We start from the raw sequence: 13,591 nt of genomic DNA, 5'->3' as shown, positions 1-13,591 counted from the left end.
TTAGTAAAATGAAGAAAAGCAAACTAGAATAGCAAATTGAAATCAGCAAATTTGGATATAGACTTTTATAAGTTAGTTCTAGAAAATGTTAATACAGTATGTTTGGGAAATGGGGGGTTAATCATAATTTAAAATTTGGGGGGGAGGGGCAGGATTCTTGAGTACTTTCAATATGCCAACATGCATCATCATAAATCTTCAAGGGAGAATGGGTGTATCCAACTTTGACTAAATAAATTTGGTCACAAAATCTCTTTTATCTAGAGCAGTGCTGTCTAATAGATGAATATTGTGAGCCACATATGAAAAAAAATTTTTTTTGGTCATTTAATGTTTTTGCTATTGCATTGACTATTTTCTAAATATGTTTTATTTTTCACATATGAAATTATAATTTTTCTAATAGCCACATTAAAAAATAAAAACAGGTACAATTAATTTTAACAATGTGGTGGTAGTTTAGTCGCTTAGTCATGTCCAACTCTTTCGCAACCCCATAGATTGTCCCCCACCAGACTCTTCTGTCCATGGGATTTCCCAGGCAAGAATACTGGATGGGGTTGCCATTTCCTTCTCCAGGGATATCTTCCCAATCTAGGGATCGAACCCTGGTCTCCTGCATTGCAGGCAGATTCTTCACCGCTGAGCCACCAGGGAAGCCCAATTTTAACATATTTTATTTAACGCAATATATGAAAAATATTAACATTTCAACACATAATAGTATCTTTAAAAAACAGCTAATGAGATATGTTCCATTCTTTTTTTTCCACACACTTTGAAACTCAGTATATATTTTACATTTACAAAAGCACATCTCATTCCAGATGAGCTAGATTTCAAGGACTCAACAGCTTTTTATGACTAGTGGCAATCACACTGGACAGCACAGCTCTACAGCACCTTGTGGACCAACATACTAAGAAAAATTCTCTGGGAAATAGTATACTAAGTAATCTTTGATGTTCCTTTTTATTCTTTACTACCATACATTCACATAACCCCCCCAACCACAACCACAGAAGGCAGTTTCACTTAGGAATGTCTTGATAAAGCAAGAGAAAGTATTCATTTTATTACATCTCAGTCTTTGACTACATCTTTAACATTCTGTGTGATAAAACAGGAAGTGTACCAAAAGGACTTCATCTGCTTATCAAGGATGGCTGTCTTGAGAAAAAGCTCTCATGTAATTGTTTAAATTGTGAGTTGATGTCGTATATTTCATGGAATACCATTTTTATTTGAAAGTAAAATCGACAAATTATTATATTTATTCTGATTTAGGTATTTGGTAGATATTTTCTCAAAAATGAACTAAGCAAGCTCGTCACATCAAAGAAAATAGCTGACAGCAGTTGTGCCAATGGTGAAATTCTGGAAAACCTGCATCTGCTACCTTGAGCTTTATAGTTTCCTAGCAGACTTTCTGATTAATTTGGTGTTGATATTAATAAATATGACATTTTGATGTTATATAAGGTGTTAACATTGGAAGATGTACATAACTCAGTGAACCATTATTTTTCAAATGATCAATGCATGATGTTACAAAAATATGCATAAGCAGAAGATCCATTCAAAGTGTACACTAGACCAATAGATTTTAAAGGAACTGAGTACAAAAAGTTGGTATGATTTCAGACACACGATAGCTAATATTTAGGATACTACAACTTGTCAAGTTTTGGTATAATACAAGAGAATAATATCCATAAGTATTTTAAAAGGCTATCAATACACTCCTCTCTTTTCCAATAACATATTTGTGTGAGGACAGGTGTTCTTCATAGATTTCAACCACAGGAAAGGAGACTGACCACAGAAACACATTTAAAAATCCAGGTGACTTCTAATAAGCCCAACATGACAAATTTTGCAAAAATGTAAAAGCAATGACATTCTTCTAAATGTTGAGGTGTTTTTTTTTTAATGCAAGTTTTAAAAAAATATTATATTAAACAGATAATGGTTCATTACTGATTTTTACATTAATACATACTTTAATTTGTTCTCAGTTTTAATTTCTATTATAATACATTGATAGATATAATCCACTGAACAAAAGCTCTTAGGAGATCTCCAATAATTTTTTTTTTTCCCAATAATTTTTAAGAATTCAAGTTCTAAAACCAAAAAGTTTGAGAACTACTGTACCAGGATATTTCCAATCTGCACAGGTAACAATGCTAATTCCAACAAATCTAGTTCACACATTATGGCAACCTATGTCTATGACAGAGTGCATGTCTTGATAGATCATTTAAGTCTCCTGTGTGAGTGATACCTGAGTTTTTATTTTATTTTTTTCAGTTCTTCTCTGACTCTCAGTTTTTCTCTGGCTGTATTTTAATCTCTCCCAGAATGAATGCCTGCCTATAGTTTCTAAGAAGCAGCCACAGGGTTGTATTAAAAACAAGGGTTAAAAGCAAAAAGTTTCTGCATCTAAAAACTCATAATTTCCTAAAACATTTGCTGAATGTCTCACAACTTATTAAGTGAAGTCATCTATGAATGCAAATGCTGATTAGCAATTTGGCAACAGCCCAACATTCACAGAATCCACATAGCTTTTCTTTAAACCAGTAGTTCATACATGATTAATTAGAACATCTCATTTATGTAGTGTGCACTTTAGCTCATTACTCTAAGTAAAATTCGTTAAGTATTTACATTTAGATAATTAAAATCTGGGCACACCCTTAAGAAAGATGCATACACTTTAGGCAAAGTGATTTTTTTCCTTTTTACCACTGAAAGTAAATTACAGTCTCATTTACAGCATCATCTGTACCAGTTGCAGAGCAGAGCACAGTACTGCCCCATCTTCTCTTCCTTAAAAGGTATACACTTTCTTAAACACGTAAGTGCAGTAAGAATGATCAAATGATTGCCGAGTTCTTTTGAAGGGCCACCAAACCACATAGTAGCATCAATACTGTTTATAACATAAGATGCTCACTTTAAACATTTATCATATCCTCTGTCATACCTATAAGACTATATCATTAAAATAGACATTGGAAAATTTTTTCATTGCCTTCTTACTTTTCCAAGTGAAATTGTCTGTTAAGTATTTTCTAGTCAATGTCCACAATACAATATATAAACACCTTGGTTAACTAGGAGATTTAGGAAGTGAGTTTTGATTCCTTGAATTTTCTAACTTGCAAGTAATGGCAGAAACCTCTTTTTTCTTTTAATCCAGCTGTTGAAAATTATTTAGGATGCATTTTTGTTTACTATGAGACAAAATATATGTTTTGTTTAAAACAGGCATTGTAATAACATACTTAAATCAACATAAACTGGAAGGCTTCATCTGATAAAAAATATTTTCAATCAATTCTTATAATAGTCTTTCTCCTTGCCATTTGTTCCTTTCTCTTTAAAAATTCAAACTAAGTAATATAATTGAGGATTTGAAACATCTGGATTTTTTATAATGCTGTTAATAATATTTATTAAATATATTTGTTAAATATAATAGGAGATAGTAAAACTATCTGCTCCATATCCATATATATTTGGTTTACAGTCAAAATTAGTTTTCAGGGTTTTGTTTGTTTCATCGTGGTGGTTTTTTTTAATGGTGAATTCAAGATTCAACCCCTTTCTTGCCTGTAAGTTCCCATCACTGAAGAAAAAAATGTAAAATCAGATGGTGAGCAAGCATCTATTTTAGAGGAAGTATTAAAATGGTTCATGATCAGATCTAAAAACTGAATTGGCCTTTTGTAAACATCTAGACAGGCTGACTGCAAACACATCATAATACTCCCTATTCTAAAAAGTCACTCTTCAAAGAAAGAATAAATCTCTATTAAAAGTTGATGACTCCCAAATTTGCATGCATCCATTTTCTAGATATCTTTATAACCTTGCAAGTAACTCTAGTCAAATATTATAGATTTTGTATTTATGTAATGCTTACAAAATCAACAAATTCTTCTTGTTTCCAAATAAAAGTCAACATTCAAAGGTACCTTTTATTTAAGCCAACCAGAATGAGATCAATATGCCTACGAAACAGCTGCAAAGATGAAATACCTATCGTTCTTCTTTCAATTGGAGCAAAAAAATCAGACACAACTTAGTGACTAAACAACAATAGTTGGTTTACAATGTTGGGTTAGTTTTTGATGTACAGCAAAGTGAATCAGTTATACATATACATACACCCACTCTTTTTAAGATTCTTTCATACCTCAACACATCTTAACACTCATGGTTTGTGGACCTGTCTCATGAGGGTTTGTAAGGATTATACTATAAAATACATGTTAATTGCAGAACCTGAAACACAATTAATGCTTAATAAATGGCAGTTATTGATAATGGAAATGGTAATTTTATGAAATTCATATTTTTGTTGTGTTTCATTCTGCAAGTAAGTTCCTACTCTGACTACCTAACATAGTCTGCCTTCCCATTGCTCAAATAAATACAAACATTGCTTCCAAAAAAATGGGAAAAAAAGAGAGCATTCAAATATAAAACAGTTCATTTCATTAATCAAGATTGTGGTCAAAGATACATTTGATACATAGAGTCAACAGACTAGACACTTGAAGGGAAAAAGGGGAACACTCAAACACTCCTTCCAGCCAAGGAAAAGATCCAGTTTGAAAGCTGACAAAGCAGTAAAACCTTTCTCTTGGAGCAATGAATGACAAAGGCTCACTTGGGAAACTGAAATATGAAGTTTACATCAGGTAGTATCCTTTTGTCTTTCCTGCTATATTTTTGTTATTAAAAACAAACAGCAAAATGGGATTAGGAGTTTGTGGGTTACACAATCTCGTGTGTAATAACATCAGCATTTTAAAACCTGTTTCAAAAAAAAATTCTTTACAAGCAAAGATCTTGTCATCAAATATAAACATACAATGTTGTTGAGAGCCTCCAAAAACACAAGGCCATGCCTTTACACTGGTTTAGGCTGCACATTCATTCTCCATTCCCCGGCAATGCCCTGTAGTCTGGGAGTCCTCTATTAGCCAAACAGTGCCTAGTTGGTCTTGAGCACATTGAATGTACCTGCTCAGTTCCAATGTTTTACCTGATTTGAGGTAAATTCAAAAGACATCTGTGAACTCAGAAAGCAGGTTTCCAGATGCTTAGGGAGGGTTGAGACCCTTACAACACTTTTGCCTTCAGCAAAAATGTATTTCAATATAATTATAGTAGATAGCTTTCAATATGTCATCTCTATTATAGCAACTGTAAATTATGAAGTGAATTGCTTGTGTACAAGCATTTCTTCTGGTACAAGCAAAGTGGGAGAACTGTACAAGGCATGATATATATCTTTTCCTTTTTATCCCAGAACAAATCTCGAAGTTAAATTTCATTTGCAAAAACCAATGGTATCCATTTCCCTTTGGTAGAGAGGTAGAAGGATCAAGAAGGCCTCCAATTCTTAAGAGCAGGCTTCCCAGGATGCTTGGCTCAAGTTCATTAGGAATTCACCTATTCTAATACTTTAACCATAATAGCATATCTGAAAGGTAGAGTAAAAAGATTTTCCAAAACTTGTAGCTAATCCCATCCCATAGCTCGGGATGGCATATAAACCTCCATTGCCTGGCCGTTTTTGAGTCTTATAAATATATGGGGATCTTGTATGCACAAAATAAAAAATTTGTTTTTCCCCTCTTTAAAAAATATAAACAAACTTGTAGCTAATCAACAAGAAGACAAAGAGGCAACCAGGTTTTTCTCCCAGCTAAAGCGGAAGGCAGTGCACCCAAGATGAAAGTATTACAACCTAATCACTGCAAGCTTTGAAAAATTATCATATTCCTCTTGGGTGTCAGGATCAACAAGAGAAAAGTAAAATAAGTTTGGTTTTCCTTTTAGGGGGTAGTAATATTGAAGAACCTTACTCTAATATATATTCTATGTCTAATATTTCAAGAGCATTTATAAGTGAATTTAGATCATTATCACTAAAAATCATTACATCTGAGCCTATATAATGTAAACATATTATCAAAGGACATTTCCTGGAGGTAAAAAAAAAGGACAGGATTTTAAACACAGTACCATTCCTAAAACATACACATAAAGCTGAGCCTTGCAGCTTGGATTTAATTTTGCTCTAACTGTAGCTCTAGTCTGCTTAGCTTTGTAAATGTGGCTGTGTTTATAAGGTACTTTAATTTACTGCAGTGGTGGTGTTTGTTAATTTTATGGCAATCTAAATCTAAACAGGCTTCAGATACATTTTCATTACAGCTTCATTGCAAAACACAGTGGAGTAAATAGCTCTGAGATTCCAATGCAGTTTATTTCTTTTAGCAAAAGACTCAACACCATTTTCCGACAAAGCCTCTGCCTTAACATATATGTTCTTCCTACTTACTAATAAGGTTTCTGTCACTCAAGTACCCATGTTCATGTAATTTTAGGAGGAAAAATATAATTTCTAAGGGATTTTAATAGTTAAGGGATTAACTGTAATTAAATGTAAAGGGATTAAAATAGTTGGGTTTTGCCCATCTCTACTCTGATTCCATCCCAAATGTAATCCAACATGAGCAAATCAGAGAAGAACTGGGATGTATCTGAATTATCTGCAAATTCTAATTGTTAAAAACAAGGTAAGAGACCCAAAATGGAGTCACTTATGCTATGCTCCAAGCCACCCAACCAAGACTACGTAATTACAGTTTCAGCCTCTCCTAGGAATGTAATCTTAAACCAATCTGGAATTACTGGGTCAGCATGAGTGAGGTAATCTGCCTGACAGAAACCTACCATGCCTTAAAGAAAGGTGAACTTGCCACAGCCAATTCTTTCATTGGTAGTCTAACTTCCTTGTCGTGTTCCTGTCTGACTACAAGCATCTTTCATTTTGTATAGCTCCTTCTATTTGCTAGATGAGATGCTGACCGACTCATGAATCACTGAATAAAGCCAATAAGATCTTTAAAATCTACTCTGTTGAGTTTTGTTCTTTTATATACACAAGTAGCAGCATAATTCAACGGGAAAGGAAGGCATATTGTCAGAAACTGATTTCAAAACCCGATTCTGACACTAACTAGATGTGTGACACTGGACAAATTACTTGAGTTTCATTTTCTCATCTGTAAAATGGAAATTATAACACCATCATCTATTTTAGAAATATCATGCCTTCATCTGAACTGATACCTTCATCTCATTCAGTTCTTCACAGCTCTTCTAGTAACTCCAAAGTAGATCCTTGAAAGTTCTATCTCAGATAATGTCCCCGTATCCCAAAAGTTTGAAAAGACAAGACTATCTTAGGTCAACTCACTGATCCTAACAAACTTAGGAACCACAAACAGGAGAGCAATAAAAACCAGCCCCAAAGACCACTCAAGAGAACTAAATGCTAATGTTATTTCTAAACCAATTCAGAACCTACAGGAGAAAATTTGTAAACTAAATTTCTGTTGAATCAGTCAACTAGTCGTCTCGTTTTATTTGTCCATAATACTGCATAGATTTCATATATCCATTATTTCTTGTGCTAAAAATGAGACAGGAAATATACATTCAATGGTTTTTATTAGGCTACTGAACCTATCTAGAAATAAGATTCATGATTAAATTTTAAAATTCATTATTTCCCAGTCTGATATTTAAAACAAAAATACAAACAGTAGATTAGTATATGAAGATTTTGTCTGTACATGTGTGTTTTTAAAAGAAACAAAACAAAAAGCTTGATGACAATGACTGATGCCAGTTTCACCCAAGTTCCAACAGGGCTAAAGGGAGAAAATAAGGAGGCTGGTGTGAAGAAATATGGCAGAAGATAGTAAGGAACTACCTTAATTCCTCAGCTATAAGTACTGGCCAATTGACCCCTAATTCTACAGATCCTTCCATGCAAAGTGACTAGTATTTATTTAGTTAAGTATGTACAGACTTTAACTTTAACATAAAGTTATGCAATTAGGGTTATCCTACAAATTAGAGCCGTTTTCTACTGTTAATGCTCAGGGCAACCTTTTCAGCCATGACTTACTTTGTTTACTCTCAATTATTCATATGTCAAATCAGAAAGCTCAATTTTTTAATATACATACACAGGCTATTTTTCCAAAATTCTCATTTGCACATCTTCCACGAAAAATTATTCCTGCAAATGAGACTAGAGATACAGTATGAGATCCCAGAAAGCCTGTTCAGAAAAAAAGACATCTTATAATATTAATTTATATTGTATATTAACATAAAGCTACATAAATCTTTCTACCATTCCTCAAAACACACTCACCTCTGGGACAGAATCCAGCATTTGCTTATTAATACCATATCCAGAATATTAGAGAAGGCAATGAAAAAAATAACATATACAACTAACACTACACAGGGAACTTAGAAGAAATATCAATATTAAAACTAACACTAAGGTCTTTGAACTTTAATAAATGCCTGACTACACAGTGAAGTATCTGTGGATGAAACAATATGATGTCTAGGACTTATTTTAAAATACCCCCTCCCAAAAAAGAGGGGGGCGAGGGGAGATAAACAAAGTAAGATTGACATTGATTTTTACTATTCATCTGGATGATGGGTATCTAGGAGGTTTCTTATTTTAGGGTGAACTTTATAACCAACATACAACTATTTACAACCTAAAAACCTGACAGTTTCATAGGATTCAGCTTAATATTCTCTTTATTAAAAGTACACTTAAACATTTCCATAATAATTTTTTAAAATTACCTTTCAGTGAGAATTCCTCAAACTAAGCAGGTTTTTAGCCTTTAATGAACAACTAAAATATGTTTAAAATGAACCACCAACGTTTTACCTTATTCACTGAATCTAAGACTACCCCATATTTTAACATCTCTGGGAAGCATTTTACTATCAATGGCATGTTATACTTCAATGGGGCAATTAACTTTTTCTTGGTGGTGGTACCATACACAATGATACAGCTTAAAATCAAAGATATCTTAGATTCAATGAAGTATGGTTAATATAATTGCTGAGAACAGCATTTTTAATCCATACTTTCTTTCTAATCAGGAATTTAGCACACAATACCTTGTGTTCTCTGCCCCAGGAAACCTATAATTATCTTGGGAGGTCTCCTCATAGAGAAAGGCCAGAACCTGCTTACTTTGTTAAGTGAGCTCCCTCCCCTCAGTTGGGCATAATCCTTAAGAATTAACTCCTAGGAGGATTCTGGAGCTCACAGCATAGCAGGCAGAGCTCGCTAGGCAAGGTTTCCCCTTAAAATTTGTTATAATAGCTATGAACAAGGCCGGTGCATAAATGTTAATGATCCAGAGCTTTGACGAGCACCAAGCAGTGAGGTTACAGGGTAAGGATGGCTGCAGATGTGGCCGTAAGGGCATGTAATGTGGGGAATGAGTAAAACTAAAGCAAGTAGATGGGACAAAATAGGCTTAGCATCACCTCTAAAATCTCAAACGGACTTCATTTCATGAATTCAACAGTTCACTTGGATTTCTGATTGACCTTATTTATTTTGCTCTGTCTATTAACACCTACCCCTCGCAGCCCTCAGAATTAGTTAGCGCGGTCTATTAGAAGAGCAATAGAGGGTTTGTGCAGGACTATGAGAGTGGCGGCTGCTGACCTGTTCATATTTCTCCAGTTCTGTGTGATAGATTTGTCTGATCTGGGTCAATTTGGCTCTGTAATCTGAGTGTTCAATAGAGTTATCTGAAGAACCTCCAGAGGCTGCCGCGGCTGCAGCTGCTGCCGCCGATCCCCCACCTTTCTCAGGACCTGAAACCCCTTCTGCCAAAAGCATATTGTCCAGTCTCATTAGCTGGGGATCGGGAGGGTCCTCCTCCTGGGCTCCTCTGATGCTGAGACCTTCAAGGAAAGAGAGAGAGAGAGACAGAGAGAGAAGAAGCGAGAAACAGGACAAATAGTGTGAGTATTTTATTTATTTGAGTAAATGATCAAACAACATCAGTGCACTACAGTTCATGCTGAGAATTTCACTGTTTGCATTTTATCAATAAGTACCAATAAGTATGAAAATTCTTACTTCTATGAAATGTCTAATATCACTCTCTCTCAATATATTCTGATTAGATCCTTGGAAAAAGGTAACCCTGACTTCTCAGAATATTCTAACACCCAATCTTCCCAGATTTAGATGATTTAAGCAAAAATGGGAAGGGGGTAAAATTTTCAAGATTTTTGACAAAGAAAAAAATAATTCCAAGGATACAAAACAAACCCATCAAAAGGCAGTTATTCTGTTTCCCCATACTGTTGGGAGAACAGAATTTTAAATCCCATAATATATTCACAAGCTATATCCAAAAATTAGAAAATAAACAGGATTAGATGGGCTTTTCCATCATTTAATTTCAGGGAGAGAAGAGAAATACATACATTATGAGGTAATTAGCTATGCTTTAAAAATATATATTATTAAATGAATTTGTTAAGCAATCGCCATCAAACCAGGACACTAAATACAGGATTAAAAATATACCATCAATATGGCAATGCAGTGCTGGGCACAGTGGTCTCAATCTAATTTTGCTTTTAAATCAAGAACTTCCTCAGTGATGCCCAGTCAGCAACCTCATCTGAGTATTATAGATCACAGCTGACAATTCATAGGTTTAATCAGGTCACACAGGCTTTCTGCCAAGATGTTTTCAACAACACAGAAGACAGAAGTTTTAAAATAATTATCACAGTATAAAAAGCACTGGAGTCATGACAGCCCAAAATCAGCATTTTCATTAATGTGTAACAGAATCTAAAATATCCCAGCCCAATTAACCTCTGTAAATCTGTTTAAAAGCAGGATCCCCACACTAGTTACAAAGCATCTTGGGGAAGGCGGGGATGGAAGCTGGCATCTTGCATGTCTGCATTTGGATTCTGTCTTTTGCGTCTGTGCCTGTTGTTGTTTATCCACAGTGGTGCACACTCTGTGTCTAGTGTAACTTACATGACAGTAACATCTATAAGCTGCCAAGTACTCAACTGAGCACCAGCTCTGCGATTTTATATGCTAACCTAAAACCACCATCAATTCTCTTTAAGAACAGATTTCATTCCTAGATGCCCTGAATTATACCCACAGCATGACTGAGCTCTTGGTTGTCTTAACTCAAATGCACAACTTTAATTTCCTCCCTCAAAACACTTTAAAGCTGTCACTTTCATTTAAAAATATACTTCAGAATAATTTCAACTGGGTAATAAAACTAACTCACAATAATTTAAAATTATATCTGTTGCCTGTTCTGAGGTAAATAAATAAGGGTTGAAAACTATAATATAATAAGACAATAAATTCATTTAGGGAACCAAAAAGTTAGATAACTCTCTTAAGTAAGATAAAAATCAGTATTGACACATTGCTGATAATTAAAGATAGACTAACAGGTATTTGCTATTTCTTCTAGATTTAAGAGAAACTGCTAAATATTGGCTACATTAGTATTTCTAATTTAGCATCTTTGATTTTCTTCCCTTCACTTTGTTCTATGTTAAAATTTCATGGCCTAGAATTCTTATAGTTCCACATACCAAGTGTTTTGTGCATTTGGCATGAAGTAAGGACTCACTGAGTAACCTCTTATTTTGGGCTCTGTTTCATTTTTAAACCATTTGTTTGGGAGTTCCTTAAGTTTCTCCTTTTTAAATTAAATTTTTGCTTATATATTTGTATTTGTTATTTCCTTTTAATATTTATAGCTACTGATGTTTCTCCTGGAAATGTGGATTTTAATCTACCTTTAAGGTTCTTCCAGGTTTCTAGTTTCTCCCTGTAGTTATACACCATGGATATTGGTGAGGCTCTTTAATAGTAAATCAACATACATACTTAAGCTATTACACTCCCATGAACAGTGTAGCAAACAAGAGAAGATGCTCAATGACTAATACACAAGCAAATAGACTATATGGGAGATAGAAAAAGGAAATCTGTCAGAAAGAAATGCAAAGGACTGAAAGTAATCACCTACGTATTGCATTTATATATACATACCTAATATGCATGTAAAACCACCATACCAATAGGAAGCAACCCTTACACTCAGTAACAGTGGACACATATAAAAATAAGTATGTACTTTCAGCTAGCGTAACATTCTCCCCTTGCAATGAATAATAACTCTTCTAAAATCACAAGTAAATCAACACTAAGTTCATACTCCTTTGGATCAAAAGTACTAGAGCACTTCACAGTATGGCAATATTGAGGCTATTTATCAACACTGAAATCATTTTTGTAACTATAGTTGGAAAAGTGAATGGATTTTTTCTCTATTAATCAGAGTCATGATTACAAATTTTTAAATAGCAATAATAGTTTCCAAAATTATTTTTAATTTGAATATTTCTTTTTATTTTCTTACTTTATGTTCAAATTACTATGTTATTTCTCATCCTACCTCCCTCACTGTTACTTAGCTTACCAACCTGCGAAAGTCACACCTTCTGATATAATGGCTTCCAATCATAACACCCATTCCTCTACACCCCTATAAACATCATAATAAATCTAAATTTGCGGGAGCCAGATGAATCAAACACTGATGATCAAAAGATCTTGATATCTTCACAGTGAAACTTGGGAAAACAATAATTTAAAAATTGATCCGTGTTGTCTTTAATCCAAAACATACACAGGGACAGTGGTTTTCAGAGGTTTATAAAAGTTTTACATCTGGACTCCTTGGTTATCATAGCATTATAAAGTTAAAACAACAACAACCCCATTTGGAATCTACTTAGAGCCATAACATTCACTTCAGTATCTCTAAGATTTAGACAAATCATACAAACAAAGTAAAACATTGTTTAACAATGAACTTGGCTTTGTTATAAGCCCATGGTTTTTGCATATCTTTCAGCAAATCCTAATTAGCTGTCTTTCAACATGCTGTGCACCTGCCCCACAGATAATGGGAGAGAGCATCTGCATAGACGACTGCATTCGGAGGGCAATAAATAAATTACGGGTCAAAATTATTACAAAGCTTTCTCCGAATAAACGCATACCCTTCACAATACTAAGCTGCAGATGTGAGAAGTACCTAAAGCCCACTCAAATGGTATGATTACGGGGCTGTTTGAGTTTAATAATCTGACTGTAATTCAGGCATTTTCAACAGCTCATTAAGGGTTCATTAATATATAGGCGAGCTTTTGAATTATAAATAAGCAGATTAGAAGTCGGTGGTGGCTGGATTGTACAGTAGTAGCCTCTCTAACAGAACAACACTGTAACACAATGAAGGCCTGACCTAAAAGAATGAGGTACAAACACAGGGCCCTAACCAAGCTTCGCGGCTCTGTCATTTCAAGGACCAAGCCTACTAGACCATAACTAACCTCTGTTCACCCAGGACTGAAGAATAGCTTCATACCACGGCTACTTCCAATGTGTTCTACACATGCTCGTGAATTAAGCATAACTAAGATCTAACTTGACAATATTTCCACAAAGACATACACTATCCATAGTAATGATAAAATTATCAGATCATTTTTATTTTGTGAAGAGTATATTTTTCAGACTTGCTGAGAAACAACAATCTATTATGGAAACTTGAGTTGTTTGATTATTCCCAACCCCCTCCCCCAC

General features: G+C 34.4%; 1 protein-coding gene across 3 annotated transcripts in view; it reads right to left on the bottom strand.

Annotated features, from left to right (window-relative positions):
- The window catches only part of PBX3 (PBX homeobox 3), a 225,339-nt gene that overhangs the window by 44,547 nt on the left and 167,201 nt on the right, over window positions 1-13,591 (bottom strand). For all 3 annotated transcript variants that reach the window (XM_061433522.1, XM_061433521.1, XM_061433523.1), the window contains one exon: window positions 9,599-9,840. In XM_061433522.1, coding sequence (XP_061289506.1) covers window positions 9,599-9,840 — 242 coding nt within the window. The remainder of the gene's footprint in view (window positions 1-9,598; window positions 9,841-13,591) is intronic.

Source organism: Bos javanicus, chromosome 11 (assembly GCF_032452875.1).
Source record: "Bos javanicus breed banteng chromosome 11, ARS-OSU_banteng_1.0, whole genome shotgun sequence".
In the NCBI taxonomy this organism is placed as follows: Eukaryota; Metazoa; Chordata; class Mammalia; order Artiodactyla; family Bovidae; genus Bos; species Bos javanicus.
The sequence above is the reverse complement of the archived record's forward strand: the minus strand, read 5'-3'. Positions and strand labels throughout refer to the sequence as shown.